The 23,217-nt window shown below is 45.3% G+C and overlaps 1 protein-coding gene across 1 annotated transcript in view; it reads right to left on the bottom strand.

Annotated features, from left to right (window-relative positions):
• Positions 1-14,063: 14,063 nt before the first annotated feature.
• LOC146208018 (uncharacterized) overlaps positions 14,064-23,217 on the bottom strand; it is a 153,307-nt gene continuing 144,153 nt past the window's right edge. The window contains exons 43-45 of the mRNA XM_084591702.1: positions 23,071-23,193; positions 22,416-22,563; positions 14,064-19,926 (exon numbers count right to left, since the gene is read on the bottom strand). Of these exons, the coding sequence (XP_084447828.1) occupies positions 19,775-19,926; positions 22,416-22,563; positions 23,071-23,193 (423 nt within the window). The 3' untranslated portion in view covers positions 14,064-19,774. The remainder of the gene's footprint in view (positions 19,927-22,415; positions 22,564-23,070; positions 23,194-23,217) is intronic.

The following is a 23,217-nucleotide window of genomic DNA, read 5'->3' as shown; positions in this document are numbered from 1 at the left end:
TTTTGCGTTCGCTCTTTTGAATCCATTTTCTTCTCTCATTGTTTTTTTCTGTTGCTTTTTTTTGTTTTGTTTTGTTTTGTTTTTGTTGTTGTTGTTGTTTTTACATGTCTGCTCGGTGCATGGCTTATATGCTGTCTACTGCCGGGCACTGCCATTCAAGCCTCTGGAGGCTTTGGCAGGCCTGCATTTGTATTGGAAAAAGGAAATAATAAATTTTATTATTATTATTATTATCCCCCAAGATGAAAGCATGTAAAAGCTGTATACTACCGGTACTCGCCCGTGGTGCAGAAACGTGGAGACTAACGAAAAGTTCTACCTTAATTTAGGATAGCGCAGAGTTATTAAACGGGAAATGGGAAGTGTAACGTTAATAGGCGCGAAATGTGCAGGTTGGGTCAGAGAGCGAAGGCGAGTTACCGAAAGGAAATGGAGATGAACAGGGCATGTAACGCGAAGACAAGATAACCGATGATCACTAAGGATTACAGAAAAGATTCCAAGACAAGGCGAGCATAGAAAGGCGGGTGGGGAAGTAGTTTATATACGTGGGCAGATGAGTTTAGAAAGTTTGCGGGGATCACAAGAATGCAGCCGTCGCAGGACTATGTCTCTGGAGCCTAGCGTGGCTACACAGTGTTTAAGGCATAGAGCTAATACAAAAACACTAAAGGGAAAGCTGAGCAGGGAAACGCGCTTCACCATGGAGGAAGAAAACTACTAAGGAGAGGCCCTTGCCACAGCTTGCCATTCCCAATGCATTGGAGAAAGTGTGGCGGAAGTGACGTCAAAATTTAGGGTCAGCCAAGTCGGGCCATTAGCAACGGCATCGCTGTTGCTATGAAAACTCGAGCCACTAGCAACAGCGTTGCTAAAGGCCCGAGGTTCGTGAGCGTTGCGGAGAAAGAAAAGGCAGAGGGTGAAGGAGGAGGAGAGACGTTGCACCGCGCCGGCTTCAAAAAAGTGACGTCAGGGCCTCTCCTAAGTTCTTTCTCCATGCGCTTCCCACTGGTCATCAAATTCATCACTGTGGCCAGCACAGTTTCTGCTCACTGCGTCAAAAATGAACAAAGGCTTGAACAAAAGTTTTAAAAACCGCGGCAGATAACACAACTGTAGGAAATTTCTATACATTGTTTTCTAGTTTTAAGCATTATATATGATATTTGAGGCACATTCTTGATTGTAAAGGAATGATGTACAACCACTGGAAACCATGTTTGTGAGCAGACGTCAGATCAACAGTAAACACACACGAGCACCCTTTGACATTTACTGTATGCAGCACTATAGCCATCCCGGATAGACCAAGAATTAAGGACCGTTGCTGTGGAATTCGTCAGTTTTCTTTTTTTTTTTTTTTATTCTTATTATTATACTGTGGTCGTCGTTTTGCGCCAAAGCTAATTTTTGACGTGTTTTGAGGTGATCGGGAACAGAGGATCGAGATGCATGTGTGCTCGATGGACGAAATGCATGCGAAGGGCGTAACAGTCGCAGGGATAACCGGCCTTGCGATAGCAGCTCAGAAGAAGCAGGACACCTGCGTGATGTTACAGTAGGTATGCGACGCAACATACCACTAGAAATGCTCCAGACGCGACGATTCTGCCGTTGTTTACAGCACCTATTCTACAGTAGCCGTCGGTTAACTGCACGCCGCCATCTTCTCACAACCTACGTTGCCAGCTTCAAACCATCTTCATGTGCCAGATTTAGCAAGTAAAAATTATCTGGCAACCATTAAACAGTATGATGATGGCGGCAATCACGCGGTCAGCACTCGAATGCCAGTGTGAACCAGCCTTTCCCAGTGTGCGTTTTTGGATGCCAGTTCAACCTTAACCACTTCCGCGACCTGTTCCCGGAACTGCAGTAGCAGTCTGCACGAGACCATCCCCTCTCCTTCGGACCACTTTAACTTCTCCACATGTAGAAGTGGTCAACATTCATGACTGAGAATGACTGGCCAAAAGGTTCACTAACAAGGTTAAACATCTGCAAGGAACGATTACGTTTCGTATCATAAAAAATGATTCCTTAAAAAAAGTTGCAATTGTATCCACCACCCGCAACTATCTCGAAAATAAATGCAGGGTGGTCCTCGTTTGAGTGCCAAAATAACAAGCCTCTAGAAATCGATACTTACGTGCTGGGGAAGAATCATTTCCCCGCAAGTCAAAAAGTGTGTCATCATTTCTTTCGACATGTCTGGAAAGCGAAATGCCAAACTTTAAGGACACAACAGGTGCTCGTTACAATGGAGAGTAATTCATTAACGGGAGAATGGTGACAATAGCCGGTCATCGTTCGGTTCAAAAGCACACCAAGATATGTCTAAGCTGTCGGGTACACAGCATGCGGGGCCACAATGCAAGCGCTAGTCTTTAGTCTCGAAAAATATATCTGGCATATCTATCACAATAATCTCACATATCTAACACGATTGGTCGCTCTTAAGCGCATTGTTATAAAACCACAGACGAGAGAAAGGTCTCTTTGCTCCTTAGAAAAAGAAGAAGAAAGTGCAATAGTAGTAGAAAGTGGCTTCTCTAATTATTCGTTTGTTTGTCTGACACCGTTATTACGTTAACTTGCTTGCTATGGAACTTCAGGAATTATGAAGACATTCCGCCTTTTTTTTTTCTTTTCCAGTTCTTGAGAGAAAAGCGTTTCAAACCTGAAATTACGTGCATTTGAAGGTACACGCTATTCAAAACTTTAAAATAACTCCCACACATTTACGTCGCCAACGATGAGCAAAAATTAAGCCGGTGATTCACTTTTTCTTTTTTAAACCTATAGTATTCTTACTGCATTTTACAGGACTAGTCGTCCTTAATAGTCTGCTCAGCTCGCCTGCGAAAAGCGTAGAAAACGAGCACAGGGAGTAATCACTCATTTCCATTCGCCCGACATAAACTTCAGGGCTAGATCCTTTAAACGTATTGAACAGAAAATTAAATACGTTACCACACAACTTAGCTGGGCTCGTCGCATTAAACGGGAAAGATACGTGAATCACGCAGGCGAACACTGACAGCAGCAAAAACGTGTGCACTCGGCTGAAGTTCATTTCGCAAGTCTCTCGTGTTATCCTTCGCCACAACCTTGGCTCACGAGGTTTCCGTTTGCTTTTTTTTTTTATGTCTCCAATTTGTGCGGGACCTCTGTTTGCTTAAATTACCATATATGGCGCACTACTCGTCGTATTGACAGCTGAGCTAACAGTGTCCGGATTCCATGATCGGTCATAATCGGGGCGCAAGCCCAGAGCTTTAGAAGGACGTTCATGCCGAGACTCTAGGCACCTATACTCGATTCGATATTTCGATTTTGACGACTGGGCATACATTCTGCTGCGGCCACCAGGAAACGCTCCCACTGTAAAGTCTCCTGGGCACCGAGAAATGCATCATTATATGTTGAAAAGTCCTGAATAACTTATCGTAATGTCTTGTGGACCAAATTGCCAACCTTCGCTGGATCATGGAAAAAGCAAGAGAGTTCCAGAAACCCATTTACTTCTGCTTTATTGATTATGCGAAAGCGTTTGACTGCGTAGATCACAGCAGATTGTGGCAAGCTCTCCAAGAGATGGGAGTTCCAATTCACCTCATCTGTCTCCTCAGGAACCTTTATGAAGGGCAAGAGGCCACAGTCAGAACTGGGCATGGTCTTACTGATTGGTTTCCGATTGAGAAAGGGGTGAGGCAAGGCTGCATACTGTCGCCCTGCCTATTTAACCTATATGCAGAGTGCATCATGAGAAAGGCCGGTCTGGACGAGTCTTCAGCTGGAGTGAAGATTGCTGGAAAACGTATCAACAACCTTAGATATGCGGATGATACCACTCTAATGGCAGAAAGTGAAGTGGAACTCAAGAGACTTCTGATGCGCGTACAAGAAGAGAGTGAGAAGTTTGGGCTTAAACTGAACATTAAAAAGACGAAGATCATGGCGTCTTGCCCTATCAAGTCCTGGAGCATCAATGGACAAGAAGTGGAAGCTGTGACAGATTTTCTGTTCTTGGGCGCCAAGATTACCTCGGAAGGAGACTGCAGCCATGAAATTAGGAGACGCCTGCTTCTGGGAAAGAGAGCAATGGTTAGCCTTGACCGCCTAGTAAAGAGCAGAGACATTAGTCTGCCAACCAAGATCCGTATAACCCGTGCTATGGTCTTTCCAGTTGTGATGTATGGATGCGAGAGTTGGACTGTGAAAAAGGCTGACCGCCGAAGAATTGACGCGTTTGAATTGTGGTGCTGGCGAAGACTCTTAAGAGTTCCTTGGACTGCCAGAAGATCAAATCAGTCGATATTGTCGACCATAAACCCTGACTGCTCATTGGAGGGTCAAATTCTAAAGTTAAAGCTCAGCTACTTTGGTCATCTGATGAGAAGAGAGGAGTCGCTGGAGAAAGATTTGATGTTGGGAAAGGTTGAGGGTCGCCGGAGAAGGGGTAGGCAGCGAACGCGATGGTTAGATGGCATTCTCGAGGCATTGCAGATGAAGCTGTGCGATGTTAAGAAGATAGTGAGAGACCGGAAAGCGTGGCGTGACATGGTCCATAGGGTCACGAAGAGTCGGACACGACTGAACGCCTGAACTGAACTGAATGTCTTTCACCGTGAATAAAGTATTAAGCGAGAGTGAGAAAAAAATCCTGGAAGAAAAAGTGATTGATCCGATTCTGAATCACGCTCTGGGTCCCGATTGAGCTGCAGTATGCACCGAAAAACTGATCGCATAGTGCTTCCTCTTAGAAGCACTCGCATATGAATCATTGAAAAACTATAGTATAGTGTTCCATTTCAGAACCACTCGCATATGAATCATTGAAAAACTAATCGTATAGTGTTCCATTTCAAAAGCACTCGCATATGAATCATTGAAAATCTAATCGTATAGTGTTTCATTTCAGAAGCACTCGCTTATGAATGCGTGACGCATAAATACACTTTTTGCACATGGTCGCAACTCTTTTAAAGATTTTGAAGGTAACCGAAGTACATTCCCAACATAAGTGCCGGCACAGCTTCACCGGATAGTTTTCTCAGGAAGCTTCAGTTATTTAAAACTGCCTGTTCACAAGAAAAGCGTGAAATTACACAATCGGCGAACCGCATACAAATTGATGCTGGACTCTTAAAGGAGCAGAGACACAAACTTTAGTCCTGTATTTTGGTCATTGTAATAAATGCGCGGCCCGTTGCAAAACACCTGTAGCCAAGAGGATTGTGCAAAAAGCAATAAATATTTAAAGCTGAATTCTTCTGTCCTGCAATCCCCCCCCCCCCCCCCGCCCCCAGAAAAAAAAGTCAGGAACTTTTACACAGAATTGGTGTAGAAGTTACCCAATGGGTCACTGAGGCAGAGAAAGGTGAAGTGTTCTTTGGGCACCAGCAAACTACAATCTAGTCTGCATGCCTATTTCTGATGGGTACATGTGTGGTTAATCGTGGGTATGTGCCATTAGAGGCATTTAGTTTACCGTGGCCGCTTACCGCGGCTTAGCGGCCGTCTACCACTACTTCATGCCGCTAGCATATATCATGCGCTGATTGGTCCCTACGTGTCGAGTCCGCCGGCATTTGACGGGAACGTGGCGCTATCTGTCGCCATCAGGATGATCTGCGCATGCGCATTATGCTCGCACGGTAGCGATAGACGGTGGCGGTCAGCGATAGCGCTAAACTAAAGATCTCTATTGTTTAAGGGCACAAAAACTGCCAGTCCACCATCGCTCCAGTCCTGACGGCTACCAGGGGCTGAACTCCCGCCTAGCCCATGTTGGGGGTCGCGGGTTTAAATCCGATTTTCCTACCCTAGATCTCCGCAACCATCGGCTCCCAACCTCGTTGGCTGACTTGCTGACTGACTCACTCCACAACGCGACTGCACAGTATATCGAGCCGCTCGCTACCTGTAAGGCCCGAGTCACGATTCAGGACGCTATCTGCGTAATCAGTTTTATTGTTAGGCGTGATTGTTCTCACGCCATTATTTTAGAGTGGAACTTCTCATTTCGTCATCGCGCCATAATTCATTGCGCTCGTGCCGAAGTCGAGCTTTCGAATGCTATCGACATCCCTCCTTCATCTGCAGCGATTGTGCACGTAAACTGTGCCTCTTTTTCTGACTGTATACAGTGCTGTTCACACCATCTTCCCTTTTCGTCTCGCGAAGATGTCTTCTTCTGCCCTGCGCCACCCTGTACCAACATTACTTCTATCTCCTCACTTCGCATCGTGGTGAATGCGTTTAGCCCGCCGGTACTCTCCGTTGAATTAATTTTGTTCTAGTGCCGCCGCCTTTGCCTGCCTGTGCCGACACAATCCCTGAGAGCGCAAGGGCCCCAACTCGTTCCTTGCCCCCATCATCGATTCCGGCTGCCCACACAGTCGTCAATGACGCGTTCTATTCTGATCAACGTGCCAAACTACTCGACTTGCTGAACCGATTCTGTGCTTCTTTTTACATCCATGCAGACATCTTTCGGGCTCACATCAGCTGTAAGTCATCACATATCTACACATGGTACGCACGCACCATCACGCCAGTCTCTCAGCCTCGGAGCACTGCATTATTGATAAACAACTCGACGAGATGCACAGTAAAGGTGTCATTCGATCAAATGATGCGGAGGGAAATGGAAGAGACGAGACCCGGAGGGTAGGGGGGTAAATGAGATCGTAGGGAGGAAATCAGAGGACTTGGGCACGGCGCAAGTGATGAATCTGTTTCCTATGCGGCGGCTGACTTGCAAATTTTCCAGCTGAGCAGTCACGCCGTCGATGCATGTGGTCGCAAACAATTGAAATAGCTCAAAATCTCAGCTTTAGTTTCGCATTACCGAATATAGTAATTGGGCGACGGATAATTTGCAGTCGCTCTCTGTACAATGAAAATTACTCGGCATTGTATGCTTTTGTAGATTACTACCCACTGCACACCGAACCACCTCTCTTCCGTCCGTTTTGCTTGCGTGGATAGTGGCCTCATATTTCTTTTTAGCATTTTCAGTAGACCTGACGTTGACAAGGCCGAGGAGTCCGTTGAAATCAATGAGTCCATTGAAACCAGTGTCGTATCCACTGTGCAATTTTTTTTTAATGTATCATACCAAGTCACACTTGGTATCCAGTATTATTCAAGTCACTGTTAGCGTCTGAACATTACCGAAATTATTGGTTACAGATCAGCAAATTATAGAGCTCATGGCCAGGTGTCACGTCAAATGTGGCCGAATGGCGTTGATGGCCAGTTACAAATGTACATTAGAACTTTTAAATAAAGGTGTTCGATCAGAGATACAGAAACTATATTGCTAATCAGTAATTTTTGCCAGTAACTATAAGCTTCGATAAAATAGAACCCGTATAACTGCGTCTGGCCATGAACTCTTTGCAGGTCATGATTCAGGCAAAAATGATACTGAGAACATGTCAGGATGACAATAATCCTGCAATAAGGGCACCAGCTCACTCCCAACTGCGGGGAAACGAGGGAGCTCATAAGCTTGCCCGCGGTCTCACTTTCCGGGTCGGCTCTGATCCTTAGTACACTCTTAGCAGGGACAGGCTAGACAGCTACAAAGAGATTACTGAGCACTATCGGCTAAACAGGTTAGAATACCCACCAGCAGATAGGACACTAAATAAGATCCAGGAAAACGTTTGGAGGCACTTAGAAACAAGAACTTTTCCGAACTCAGCTACCCTAAGGCAGTGGTAACCGGAACAATTCTCAGATAGGTGCAACCTTTGTCAGGATAAGGTGGATATGGTAAATATGATATGGACGTGTCCATAAATAAGAAAATATAAATGTACACTCAAAAACGGAAGAATTTTCGGAGTCTCTACTGTTGAGCTCACACCCTGACATCAGCTAGATGTAATCCGACTGGCCGAACACGACGCCCGGGTCCAAGGACTCCATGGCCGTCGTGTAGGCGGATAGGTTGACGCCTATCCTGAATCTGTTGCAGATTAATGTTTTACCCCCCCCCTCCCCCCCCCCCCCCCCCCCCCGCCTGTAGCCAAAGCTATTGCTCCCCATTCGTTCAGCAGCATTGCACCGGTCTAATTTTTTCTTTCTTTGTTTTTAACGATGACCAGACTGGAACGCCGGGCGTGCGTTTTCGTAGGTGGTCATGGCCAGACCGGACAGTTTTGCAAAGGTGTTTTACCAGCAGAAAATAATTAATATAGGCTCGCCGTTAACCCGCGAACACACGCAGCAGCACAAGCATCAGGGAGGAAAACACTCCATTCGACAGTTTTCTCTGCTCCTGCAATGTAACAATGTTTGTTCTATACCGTCACCTAGAACTCTTTTTTTTCTTCTCTCTTAGTTTTTCAATCGACGCGGTGACATGAGGAAAACTCATCAGTCAACAACGCACCGCCCCTCCATTCGCTGCGCAAACTGATGGAAGCAAACAAGGGGCGTGTCTTTTCATATGCGGGAGCACTTGGCTGCTAAAATGAGAACTCTCCCATAACATATGCTTCTAAATGTATGCTTAAATAATACAGCATGAGCCCATCGGTTTCGGCTTCCTCGACAATCTTAAACGCAATCCCGGAATAAATCCAGTACTCTGAATCACTAAGCTGACATATATCATGCTGAAGGTTATCGAAAAAAAAAAAAAAAAATATGCATATAAGCCCGCTCTCTTTGTTGGTCCTACGTCACTTCCATGCTGTGCTTTTGTAATATCCCCGTTTCATTCTAACAACACGAAACTAAAAAAAAAAAAATGACAAGATGTGATCACTGTGATTAGTGCGAACGTGATGCGTTAGTTTTGCAGCACGCAGAACACCGGTAAACAGACTAATGTCTTTCACTCTACACATGTGAAATTATATCAAAATTTGGGGTCATTCCGAAATGAATTTGTTTTCGGTCGTTTTGAAAGCAGTTTGCTGGTCTGGCAACCGTTGATCACTGACGTGATAACGACACATTAAGCCCATGACGTCTGCTATTCGATGCTGACCAGAGGTACTTGCATGCTCGCCGTGGACTCTGGCCGCTTTAGCGCTGGCTATAGGAGACTGTAGCACAGGGTCACATCTCGAAGGTTAGGAGAAGGGGGGCATTTATTCTAATTTGCATCATATGTGGAACCACAATTAACGAAACTTATAAGCAACAGGTATGGAAAGAAGAATTGAACCAGGTTATGGAAACGGGCCCCCGTCTTGGGGATACCAATTGTCGAGCTGCAAAAACAGGAATTGCCCACCCCTCTCGGAGGTCTCTTTCATGTGAGGTTATCTGCACCTGCTTATAGGATATCGGAGAATAGTTTTTAATAGCTTCCTGCCAAACCTTCCATCCTGTGGCCGGGGACAAGATCGATAAAAAAAAAGTGTCATTTGAACAATAGATCGAATAAGGAGGAAAATATTTTTCCACCGCCAGAATTCATATCACTCTACTTTTCTGCCACTTTAGGGGAGGAAAATAGGCCATGTCCAGAGTGAGCCCCAGATTATTCCGAAAGGCCGATTTACACGAACTCGGGAGCTTCGGTCTGCGGGCCGTGCATACGAGACACGCTGTCGGCCCGCGGACCGGTCAGGCGAAAAATGTCAAATGTCTTTTCTCCTACAGGGTTTAGCGGCGGGCCGGGAAAATTACCGCCATGTGTGGTGAACAGCTCACTGTCCTCAATGTTTTAGTTAGTTTCGGTTTAAGGAAATTGAGTGTTTCTGTGCAAGCGCGCAGAATGGGACTCGCACAGTCGTGTGACAATATAAAGAGACGAGATTTTGTACTCGCGCTCCATAAAGTTCGTCGATTGTTAGGGGTGCGGAGGGGTGAATCGGTTGATTTGGTCATGATGTGGTCGGCAACTTCGGTTCGTCCAGAGCGTCGCCTGATTTCTTGGTCCGCCGATCCGTCTGCCTGATGGCATCTGACTGCTAACCGGTTTGCATTGACGTGTAAACACGTAATGCATGGCCTGCGGACCGACAGTCTCTCGGGTGAATCCTTATTCGTTTCCTCCGTGTTTGATTGTTAAAGGGACAGAACACTGGCCGAAATATGTCATGAGATTATGGTGGAGATGAAAAGAGGCAAAGAGAGACAATATCAAAGAAAAGAGGCTTTACAATTTTAATTTGCCATTGAAAATCGCATAAAAACAACCGAGGCGCTATCTAGCGGAGAAACCCTAGTACTTTCAGTGTAGCCCCCCACGTGACTACATGTCAGCATGATATCGCTGATTTTCGTAACTGCGCATTGTTCTTTTTTTTTCTAGGAGTGCTTGCCATAATTTATTATATTTTGCACTCTCTCCAGTGCGTCCTTAAATAAAAACCACCCCTGCTTTCGCACCGGAAAGGTATGCTTTCAGGTTCTGCCACTAGATGGCGTCACAGTGTTTGCAATTTCGTGAATGTGGCTGTAGAAGCAATGTCAGTGCCACGGTAGTCAGTGCCCACTAAAACTATCGTCGACGAATGCGTGCGTTATTGTGCCGTAACAGCATTGAGTGTAAAACTGAAAAGGACGTTACCCTACACAAAAAAAAAAATGTCTGATTACTGTCTGGCGAGTGAAAGATACCTGTTTTTGGTACGTCTTTTGTCGACCACCAGTCGTCATCGCAGTCGCTGCTCATGGTTTCCAGCATCGGACTAGATAAAAACGGGCGCACTCATTGATGGAAAAATTCCCGGTAAATTTTTTTTAAAGCATTTCCAACAAAACCGTTATGGAATCGAACATTTTAGACATCAATATTTCCACTGCGGCAAAAAAAAAAAAAAAATCGAGACCTAAATGCCAGTGTTCTGTCCCTTTAAATGATAGCTGTCATGACTCCTTTAATTGGCTCCCATTTCGGCAACGCCGAAATAGAACCATAGCTATCTGGGCACCGAACGAGATTTAACGAGACCAATTTGCTGTCTCAGCTCTCGATCGTACAGGATCGGCGTACAAACGCCGGTCCTAACGAGTGTTACCTCAATGCGTTCTGCATGGTTTCGTGCCGCAATACTGAAATGCGCAAATATCTCATTTTTCGGCGGACACTTCAAACGCGCAGTGATAAGAGATATTAACAAAAATGCTAGTGTATCCCCTGATCATGGCAAGTGCCCCGCTGCGATAGCCGAGTAGCCCGGTTAATAAACCGGAGTACCCGGTTTCGAATACGACCGCCAGCCGCTAGATTTAGATTGAGGTGAAACGGAATTGCGTTTGTGTGCACCTGCGATTTGTTCCTGCGACTGTAGGATGAAGAAACTGCGCGGGCCTGCTACTGGCCCTGTAGCTGAGCCACCTCCGCTGCCTCGTGTGGAGAGGAGAAAATAGAGAAGAAAAAGAGGAAGAGAGAAAGACGCGCGTCGCGTACAACAGGTACAACCACCGGTGGCAGCTAGGCTAGCCACTGCCCCGGAGTCCAGTCTCGGAGCAACCATACTCCTCCGCCCCTTTCGTGCACGTTAAAGGTCCCCAAGTGTACGATTCCTCTTTCTACTTTCACTCCCATATTCTTCCCTTCCCTGGCGCGGTTCAGGTTTCCACACTGCGCTTTTCCTTTCCAATAAACCAGTACACCATGAGGTTAGTGCTGCTATCTCAGCCGCACTCACCGCAAAACACGCGACTCCAAAGACACTTCGAGTTTCGGTTCGCTCGCGTTCATCGCCCATTAGGCATCCCCCCCCCCCCACCCTCCCCCGTCAGCAAGTGCAGACATAGCAAGTGACATCGCTGTAACAACTGCTTAATAAGGGCCATGAAAAACTATTTACCAAATTATAAAACGCGCACGAAATAGGTATTCCATCAATCGTCACCCCAAAGAAAACATTTCAAGCTACATTTATTAGCACTTATGAGCGATTGAAAATGATGCCTCTCCTCTCCCTCCTCACTTCGGACCACGCTGGAGTGCAAGAAAAAAAAAATGAAAGATCGCTTAGTGGTGGTGGTGGTGAACTCTTTTATTGCGCCCAAAAACGGGGGACCAGTCAAAAGACCGGTTGCGCTGACTTAGAGGAGGTCGGCGGGGATCCTTTGGGATGCCGCGGCCTCCACCGCGCGCTGGATAAGCCAGCGTTGGTCTGCTGGCTTGGAAGTACACAGGAGAGACTCCCACGTCTCTGGGGTGTTTGTGTTGTCTGTGTTGTAATGTGTACAAGTCCACACCATGTGTATGAGTGTGGCCGGAGTTGAGCAGTGTTTACACATGGGGGCTATCTGATCTGGAACAGATAGCTTAGCTCTGCCATGTCTGGACATACGTAGCACCTTTTTAAAAATTATTTTTAACTTGTAAGCTCCAATCAAAGCTTTCGAATTTCCCTTGAATACTCATCCACCTCTATGGATTTCTTGCGCGTGTCACCGAGCATTTGGAGCCAGAGGAAACAGACCGCTGGTAAATCCCTTTCATTCTTGCATCTGCTCTCAAATTGCGGGAGAGGTGATCGTTTTTATATGGTTTTGTTTATTATACCCCACCACGTGATGCATGGCATCACTCGTGATGACGGCAGAGTGGCCTCAGAGGCTATTCGTGGCGCATAATTTCTCGTTCAGTGCAAGAGCAACAATGAGAATTGTATAGCACAATAAGACATACGCAGTTTCCGTTCCTCCGTTTGGAGTTTGATTGCTCCAAATTCTGACCAGAGCTTTTTGATCATACCAGTTGGGAACTCCGCTTTGAGAAGCGACCAGTTTCAGCATGCATTTTTTTTAGCGCTTATAAGCGTGGCACCATCAAGAAGCGGCCAATAAAAATTACTTGTGGTTCCGCTCTGGTTAACAATAGTTGAATTGCGAAAGCAATGGCAGAAGCTTCTTTTGTCTGTTACATTACTTCCCTATCACGCCATATCAGTGCAAGGTGTTAAATTATTGGGGACATTTAAGCTCATCCGCGAGAGCTTCAGCTACCAGCCCACATATAAAGTCACGCTTCAACCAAGCCGTATGGACGTGCCTGCGCTTCGTAGGGGTAACGAGAATGCAAAAGATTCTGCCAGGCAGATTCTGATATCGCCCTTCCATATGAAAGGAGCAACCAGTGTTGGCAGCTCCTGCCCATGGTATAGGGATAACGTGAATTCAAATATCATGGTAGGCAGATTTTTTATGAGAAGACCGCAGCTACGCCTCTTCACGGCATAGCTGTGGCCACCCGAGGTCTTGAAAACTTACCGCAGTGTAGCTTTCACTACAAAAGCCATCTGCTATTGCAGCCATTGTCTTCTGCAAATTGCTTCATTTTTTCTTTGCCCTCTTAGCTACTACGACTCTTACGCATTAGAATTTCTACTAATTCGCCTCTTCAGTTAATTTTCTTTGTCAGGCGGTTGTGCATTTATCAACAATGTGAAAATTCACAACCTATATAACAGTTTAATGACCACCGATGCCACCACTATCATACACATCCGAATTTTTACCAATCAAAACAACCGCTTTTTTTTTATACATGGGTCCTATGGTTAGTTTCACAACTTTGTGACTATATTCAGAGTTTGTGTCGTTATCGAAGTGTCGCTATCTCACGCAACCTCGAACCATCCGATTGGTCGAAACTCCGGAACTGGGTGTTGCCACTATGGAACTGGAACAGGTGGCAACATCATGTTCCGGAGTTTCCACCAATCAGATGACTCGAGGTCACGTGAAATAGTGACACTTCTATAACAATGCAAACTCAAAATGTGGGCCCTGGTTCTGACCTTCTGACAGCAGACAAGCCTGGAAGAAAGAACGAGAAGCTCACGCACGCGCACAGCTCAAGCACCGGTGAATGCACTGTACAGTCACGCATGCAGAGAATGCAACATCGTGCACTGGCAAATAGCATGGAGGCTCCATTGCCTCCCTTATTTCCCCCAGGAGAACCCCCTTAAACCTCAAGAGATGTAGCTCATGCTGCAAAATGACCTTCAACTCCTAAGATGTGCAAACATGTACGAACTTCATTACAGTCATTTTCCCAGCTACACTTCCATCATCTCTCAAAGAAAAAAATATTGCTGGTAATGAGCAGACATAAAGCCTGGTCTGTTTCATGCTTTTAATACATCCACCGTACAGCTACTTACACAACTATGTACATGGACACCGATACATGATTCTCTTTGTCAGTGTATATCCCCACCAAAGCTGACACACAGCAACTTTCTACGGCACCTGGAGTGCTCAGCAATATTGCTGCCAGGTGGCACTTTCCGTCTACAGTGAACATTGTTCCAGCCTAGGCATCAGGTAGATGAGCTCAACAGAGCTGGCAGGACAATAGTGTCCATGTTTACCGAAGATATAAATGGTGCTGTATATATATTGTCTCGGGAGAGCACTTTTATTTGACACGTCTCGACTGAAAGACTGGTGGTTCAAAATGGTGCAGCAGTGCCAGTTGCCTAGCTGGAGAACACGCGTAAATATAATAAAATGTGCTAAGCCATTAAAGAAAACCACAGAAGTAAATTACATCACTCAAGAAGAGTATGTATTGTAGGCTGCTTGTGTAGTGACTAGCAGGAACTGTTATTCTCTGCCATGACTAGGCTATAATGATGTATCTAAGAAGCATCAATGTAAAAGATGTTTTCCAAAAACGTCTTCAGTCTATAGTGAAGCCAGGAATGGTCTACAACTTTTGATTGTTTTTTCCAAATGCAAAAGTAGTAAGGTTAAAACGGCTTTTTAACTGTTCGCACACTAACATCGTGATTCAAGGTGCTCAAAAAAGGGAAAAAAATTTAGAAATCAGACAGTTGTCATCTTGCAAGAATGCACAGTTTAGGCCTACTTAGCTGCTGAAATTACAGCAGAATAATTATGAATTGCTCTTGCTGCCAATCATGCCAGTTGAGACTAACATAAAGGTACAAAATAAACTAAGCGAATGAAAATGCTTCTGACAAGTAAATGGCCATGAAAATTTGTATCACAGGCACCAAAGTCACAAACATTCAATACTACATATCATACAACTAGTCAAGCCCAGCGTTGTTGAGCCTGACTTCAAGCAAACTAAGGCTCTTTGGTCACGAAATGCAGCCACAGAGGACATAAAAAAGAACATTACACAGCTCTGAACATGATTAGGTTGACCATTGTTCATTAAACGTTGCAGTAATAAAAATTACTAAACATGACCGCATATCTATTACCAAATTCATTGCAGAACATTGCATACAAATCACATTTAACGTAATGCTTGGAACCGATCACTGAAATAATAACCTAACTTGGCAACAAACATGACTTTTCACTCTTTTACATGCAGAAATTCCATGTACAGCTTCCAGGATCTTTTGCAGGCACAAAGGTACCTCCAAATCCATGGTTGCTGGGTGTTAAGTACAAGAAAAGCCAACAACAAAAAAAAAATATACTACTATGCTTTTCCAGTGTGTCTATGGTAATGGAACACACCAATGAGGCCGCTTAATTCTGGAACTAGTTCCACTTATGCTGAGACGATTTTCACATGTACTATCAGACATTTAGCACCAAGAGTTGTGAATAATGTGGGTTTTCAAAACGCACTGCAGGTGACGTGAAAAGCGTGACTGCAGTTGCCATGAAGGAACGCATTGCAGTCAGTGTTACTCCCCTTGAAATAAACTAAGCCTTATCACCAGATGCTTCCCAAGTGCAGCTACTATTTAAAATATGCCGTAAACAACACAATCACTTGATGTTTGTCAGAAATCAGAGAGCGCTGTGTAGAAAGCAACTAGTGTTTCTCTCCAGTCTGCTCTATCATCCAAGTTTATCTAGCATGAATGCCTGAAACGAGTTCAGCGATCAAAATTTTCACGATTTTATTAGCATTTATACAAACATTTGTTTCCTAGGCCAAAGAAAGTCATTACAGCGATATGTGCTTCAAGAGCAGAATCTCGTTCAATTTTCCAAGAAAGTGCTGGTTCAGTGTTTTGGAGTTCTAAGTTCCGCCTAACCAAGTTGGGAACTTTGTGGTCACGCTGAGCTCATAATAAGCTCCAACTGTGCCTGCTACAAGTGGCATGTACATTGGAAGAAGGAACACTACTCCCAAAGTAATAGCAACATATGATTGTTTGAAAAAGAGCATGCAGTTATGCCCGCTGATTGTATCTAGTGAACTAGCAAATGCATTCCAATATCTGCAGATAAACAGCTCACAGAGGAGGGCACGAAATCACACAGTGACACAAAACATCGACAGATTGCATGTTGAGGTCAGCACCACAAAGGCTGCATTCGAACGTGAACGAGACATTAATTACACTCAATTCAGAACGGTGAAAAATATAGGAGCTCAAAAGAGGGTGCACGTCACAAAGTCACCATTTAACACCAGCAATCACCTCACCCAAAACAGACACGAAACAGATCAGACACAAGATCCAACACGCTGCATATGAATGGCATAAAGAATGTTCGAGAACTAAATGATTTCTCTTTCTCCCGCTGCTCACATCTGAGGTGTACAAGCGATGCAGTGGAAGAATCATCAGCAGTGATGGCTGTTTCCACTGGCACAGAGTGGTCTTGCATCAAGATTGTTCTCTGCCGCTATCATTTTTCTACCCTTCCTGAAATTTGTGTACCACAAAGCTAAACTGCCCTCCCGAGACGTAACTGCTGTGAGAAAGACCTCGCACTGGCTCCAGCCCAAGACTGCGCGAGAGAAAAGAAAGCACTGCTGCTCTCTCCCAATGCACTCAATGAGAGCGAGAGGAAAACAGGATAGAGAGAGAGAGAACGGACAAAGCGGAAGCCCATGGAGCACCACACTATGAAAGACTCAAAACGTACCGGCCGCGAGGCATTCTGCTGCGTGTAGTATTGCTGGCGAGCGGCTACCACTGGGCACAGGTCACAACACGGTACAAGCCAGACTGTGAACTAAGTGGTGCTTAGCAGCATCACAGGGTGCAGCAAGTGCCTCGCAAATGACGATTAACGGCAACAACAACAACAGCAACAACAACCGACGATATGTTCGTGGTTACAGACAACTTAGCGCAAGCAAACTGTGCCACATTCGGATCTGCAGTGTGAGACGCAATAAAAAAAAAGAGAGGAGACAAGAATGCACTCAGTCAGACTTGTGCCCTCAAATCATCTGTCCCAGCCTCACAGCGTACATCCTAATGCGCAAAGGGGCACAGGAGTGACAGCCAACCTGCACACCTGACCCAAGACAGCTGCTGACTTTTCTTACATGCTTCCAGCTGCGGTTGATGCCACAGCTGCACGCGGCCTACATGCATGAATGCATACAGGTATGAAAGTCCGTCTATTTCTTGAACAGGCTGCTAAAATACACCGTCCTTGCTGACAGTATCCCCATTGAAAAGCGATCAAACCAAGTGTCCAGAAAAATGTAAGGGAGAGCATTATGATAGCAAATTGGCCTTTTGCTTAATATATACTGCCTAGGAATGCAAGGAATTCACTCTCCAGTCAACTTACATTGATGCCAAAAAAAGAAAATAAAATTTCAAGACTAAATTTACAGCAGCCTGATGAATTATGTATGCAACTTGCATGCCAATATGTTTGCTTCTCCACCTACATGCCTGTGTGTGCCAAGATATTTATTTGCAGGCATGAGGCTCATAGCTGCATTTCTCGTGTGCTACAGTACCTTGTAAAGCCACCACATAGCGGACAGTGCTACAAGTTTCTCACAGTCTACTAGGTGTCTGCAAACTTGGACGGGAACTACTCCGAGCTCTTCTACTTCTGCCGCGGAATAATTTTAGGAATTAGCGATTTTCTTCATGCAAATTCCAGGAAAGCATTTATACATGTACTCTGAACTAACCTCAGCCAAGCATTACATTAAGGAACTCTGAAGAACCTCGAGACTTAAAAGACAGCAGGCTTCAACTAAGTCATGCTGTGCTTTCTTGTGTGCCTGAGAAAGCCATTCTAAATTTCCCTTTTGATCATGGAGCGCCAACAAAATTTCATAGCATACACATAAAGGAACAGTAACGAAGACCATGTTCAATGGTTAAGACTTAGCTGCTAATCTCTCACAGTTCGCCAGACGTACATAACACGTTCTTTTCTTACACGGAACACTGGAACGGTCTTATATCACAATGAAAAGTGCAAGACAGGCAAATAACAAATGTATAGAGTGTATAGAGACCCGACTTTTACGCACCATGACTGCATTGCTCTACAGATGCGTTCATTGTCTTGCAAGAGGTCACCCATAGTTTGCTGTGCGAACGCTCGCAACCGCTTTCAAATGTATCTTACACCTCTAATGTAATTCGATACGCAATGGCGAACAGCGTAAAAACCTTTAGGAACACAGAATACTGCGAGGTGCCATTCAGCACCGAAAGCTGCTGCAATGCCCCAGGAAAAACAAGCTCAAGTGGACGATGGAAATACGAATCTGGATGCTCGATCGCATTCCTGCAGTAGCCACTGTGAAGGTTCTCGCCACTATTCCCGAAGATTCACAGGTGAAAATTTCAACTGGTCTAACTGGTTTAAGGAACAAATTCCTAGTTGATCCCAGTTGAATTCCAGTTGGAGATCCATTGTTATCCAACTGAGAGCCAACTGGAATGAACTCTAAATTTGTTCCTTAAACCAGCTGGACCAGTTAGGATTTTGCCTGGGTTGCACAAAAAGAGCTTGTTTCTGCAAGCTGCTCATTACCTGTGGCAGTGTCTATGTTCCAAAGCTTGAAATTAAGACACTTCCAGTAACGCACTGAACGCAGCATATTATACTCAAAACACTTGCTACCCAACAGTCACAATATACAACTAATATACATCTGCTGAAACTTAAGGTGTCCATCACAAGAAATGCCTTCTTCCAACACTGATCAATGAAAATGAGTGCCAGGGGCTCAAAAGAAAAAAAAAAGGCAATTCTTCCGAACCTTGCCAAGCTGACCTTTCCGTCACAATTGTGCCACAACCAATATTTTGACAAATGCTTCGTAGCTTTGGTGCACCTGCAGAAAAAGTGCTGTAGTGTGCTTTGCTATTGAATGCTATGTTGAGCTTCAAAGTTTTGACAATGTGACATTTTATTAATATTCCTAAAAGGCAAAGTAGAAGGGGCTCGTGTAACGAAGTTAAGCAAATGAAACATACTCCCCTTTCAGGCAATGCCAAACATCAACTAAAGCAGCTCGAAGGAGCATTCCTGGCAGAAGTAAAATCGATACCGGAGGGCAGAGATGTGGGCTCAGATACACCACTTGCTGAGCCCCTCAGAAATCACTGGCAATCAATGCAATGTTCCGGATCTGTAAACAGAATGCATCAGTACTTCATCCATAAAATATGCAATGTAAACTTTCTCGACATCCAGACCCCCCCTCCCACTTTTTCGCAGTACCATCCCTTATGCTTGGGAAACAATCTTGCAGCCCTCTTCTCTGCCCCATGCTTTCCAGTACCTACTGCATACACTTTTTCCACCGGACCAGCAAGCACCCCAGCCAAATGAGGCGAATAGGAAGCCAAGGCTTGATGGCAATCCTGTAGGAGTGGTGTCTCTTGCGTGTCCAAACTGGCTGTGGTTCTTATTTCACTCGAGGTTCTCTAGCACCACCATGGCTGCGAGACCCCTCCATGTGGGTTCGTTGCAGGGCTAGTGCAGAGTGCCTGGGGGTTCGCTTTGTGGCATTCTCTCGCACCCGCTTTGGCAGCGGTAACGAAGAGAACCCTGAATGAAACGTATACGAGAGTCCAGGTGGTGACTATACGGCCGCGGACTGAGCAGAGGATGTTTAGCTGCCGACGGTGAGCTCGTAAGAGTAGGGAATGATTCCTCCGGGACCGGCGAGAAGACTCTTTCCGGACAAGTCAAGGTCGATCTGCCGCGCGGCCTGGCGACCCTCGTTGATGGCGTGCACCACAAGCGACTGCCCACGGCGACAGTCTGCATCACACAATGTGCTCACGTCACTCAGGGATTAGGCCTTGGTCTCTCAAAACACAACACTCGATCATGACAAATGTCAAGGCTCAAATGATACCACCGAACCAGAATGAAGCTCAACTATGTTCCCTCGTGCAAGCAAGTGGCACCATTAAAGTACATTCCAAGGCAACTTTTGAAAAGTTATAAGCAAACTTTCAGGTAAGTGCCTTAACTAAAATTGTTATCCTCCTTCAATAAGCGTAGTGTGACCATTAACCATGAATATTACGTAAGAGTTTTGTCTGCCAGTGTGGAACAAAACTATCCAATTATTCAATACTATTTATTCAGTTATAATACGAGGTGCATTATTACTCTTACCAGCCCGAAGAAAATAAGAGAGTGCTATGTATTTGAGTAAATACAGTACACATTAAGACATGACTATATCGCTGACAAAATAGTGAGAATGGATTGAACCATGCCTTTGGTAACAAGCCAGTGAAACTGCACGAGAAGTTCCAGTTAAACAGCTGGTTAGACACTGATGCTGAATACTTGAATAGTAATGTATGGAGTTCATGCTCATTCTGGGCTGAGAATACAACAGAAATACACCAGTAAAATACTAAATATTTCTAATACTGCTGAAAGGTCACAGTTGTACAATTGCTGCACATGGGGCTGTGAAAAAGAGGACCTGTAACCAACTCAGATTTTGTCATACATATTATGTGAACGATCCGTAAGAAGTCTATATGTGAAGCAAATCGACCTTTGCAGTTCCTTAAATTGCTAATCCTTAACTGATATGTGCTACCCCCCTAGGCCTGCAGAGAAACAAAAAGTTCGCTTTACATCTGGAACTGGCACCAGAAGATGTGTCAAAAAACAATTCTGCAGATAAAAAAAAAATAAATAAACGGGAGCATAAAAAGGCACCTGTACATCCACGGTAACTACGGGGATTGACACACACACTGAATTTGTTTTCACCTCTTCAGTCAGCTCATGGCTGTACAAGTGACCTATCCACAACTAAATGTACCATCAGGGGCAAAAGTCTGCGGAATGCGGATTTGTCGAAAAATGTTTATTTCTTTGTTGCCTCGCTAGCTTTTCCTGTAATACTTCTTTCTTTGAACAAATGTGCATGTCTCCTTATGATTCAGCACATTTCATTCACTGTTTGCTCAGTCGCACAGACGTAAGTATTCTTTCATGAACTCATGTCCCGAAAACTTTTGTCATCGACTGTACAGTGAAAGCTCGTTAATTCGAACCTCGATAATTCGAATTTTCAGATAATTCGAACTACACTACTTGGTCCGGCCAAGCTCCATAGAGATCCGTGTATAAAAAAGCCCGTTAATTCGAACGCGAGTCGGTTCCGCTACGGATAATTCGAACTACGCGCCGCTGCATCTAGGCGGCTTGGCGCACATCACACAGCAAAAAAAAAAAAAAAAAGTAAAGAAACATCTCCGCGATCGGTAGGCATAATTAGAGGCTGCGCACGTCCAAAACGAGGACAGAAGATGGAACCAGGTAAAACTATGGAAGAGTGGGTAAAACTTAATGATACCATGACTGGCGTGGCGGCTGGCCGGCAGCATTGGAGGGAGGGGACGGTGGATGCGGATGCCTGCTCTCTCTTCTGCGCAACCTCCGTAGTTCGCAACTAAATACTCGTTAATTCCAACCCTGTTAATTTGGAAATAGGGATGAGTACTGTCGGCGCGGTTCCAGCCAACGCCCATAAAAGGCTGTGATCTCGGACGGGCACTATGGGTTAAACTTTTTTTTTTTTTTTTTTGCTATAGCCATATATCCTTCCACCCATCAGTCGTTAACGGAAGCACGCACGCGAGTCAGCCACGATCATGACGCCGGCCGGCTTTTAGCACCGTTCGTTCGTTACGATGATTGGAGTGGCAGTATACGGCGTTCGTTACGATGATTGGAGTGGCAGCATACGGCGCCGCCTGCCCCAGCATGAGCGAACCTACTGAAAAGGAGGCTTGCACAACCGGAAAAGCGCTGGCACTTTGCCAAGCTCGCTTTCCTCCCCCCTGCCGGAGCAAAAGTCAAAAGATAAACACGCCGTTATCGCTGCGCAGCATCTTGGCGCACTGCCAAGAAATGTGCTGTGAACCCTGACGGCGCCAAACGGAGGGACGCGCTAACGACTGACGCATTTATTATTATTATTATTATTATATATTTTTTTTTCAGATTCGTAGGCACGAATGGGGCTGGGTGGGTTCATTATGCGAGCGAGTTCGTTACAGCGAGTTCGTTACGCGACTAAATACGGTACATTTACCGTAATACAAATGGTTTTCGTCAGTTTTTTCGAGGCCATTCGATAATTCGAACATCGGATAATTCGAACTTTTTTCCCGGTCCCATGAAGTTCGAATTAACGAGCTTTTACTGTACCTGGCTGCCATTCACCAGGCTCATAGTTTGGGCATGACAAGAGAGAACGTCCAGGAACTGCTCACCTCCGGCAGCGTAGACCCGCGGGATTGATGTGCGGTACGAGTTGGCTGAGGTGCGAATGTTGCACCGGGGGTCCTGCTCCAAGCTCAGCTCATCAATGAGGTACTTCTCGGGACCCAGGAAACCCATGGCGAGCAGCACCAGGTCCGCCTGCACATATCCGACGAGCCGCACATTATATGTGCAAGCACATCCCGATCCACCGATCCTCAAATTGGTGCTGGTGCGAGACAGCTTAGTGCTGCTTTTGCTACGGCCTCCCGCACTCTCTGCTGGCCTAGTCTTCTTCCCCAAACCATGTTTCCTGTCGCAGTGGTAGCCTCTACCATGCCCACAAATTTATCTTTTGTTGCTGTAGTCTAAGCACAGAAGGTACTACACACTCAGTTAAGTATACAGGACATGGCTTTAGGTCGTAACTCCAAAGATTATGTGGCGCGACTGATGAGACCCGTGTCGTCAGAAGGCGATCGATGAGGTTTTCTAAAAAATGTGCACTGAAACCTCAATGCGATAATAGCTCGCAATTTAGGGCAATGGTGCTTTTGCAAACGACCTTAAGCATAAATTCATTTCTGTGGGTCACTCGCCTTGAGCCTGAACGTAAGAAGGATAGAATTTAACCCCTTAAGAGTTCAAAAAGAGAGAAAGGGATACCTTGAAGACTTTGCTGGTGTCGGGGAGCTCCTCCATGTTCCAGCGGCCCGTGGCATCCTTGGTCCACTTGACCTGCACCGTGCGGATGCCTGACACATGGCCCTGGCCATTGTCCAGGAACTCCTACAAAGAGGCATGGCATCCATT

The sequence above is a fragment of the Amblyomma maculatum genome, chromosome 1 (assembly GCF_055883805.1).
Source record: "Amblyomma maculatum isolate TAMU_Amacu chromosome 1, ASM5588380v1, whole genome shotgun sequence".
Taxonomy (NCBI): Eukaryota; Metazoa; Arthropoda; class Arachnida; order Ixodida; family Ixodidae; genus Amblyomma; species Amblyomma maculatum.
The sequence above is the reverse complement of the archived record's forward strand: the minus strand, read 5'-3'. Positions and strand labels throughout refer to the sequence as shown.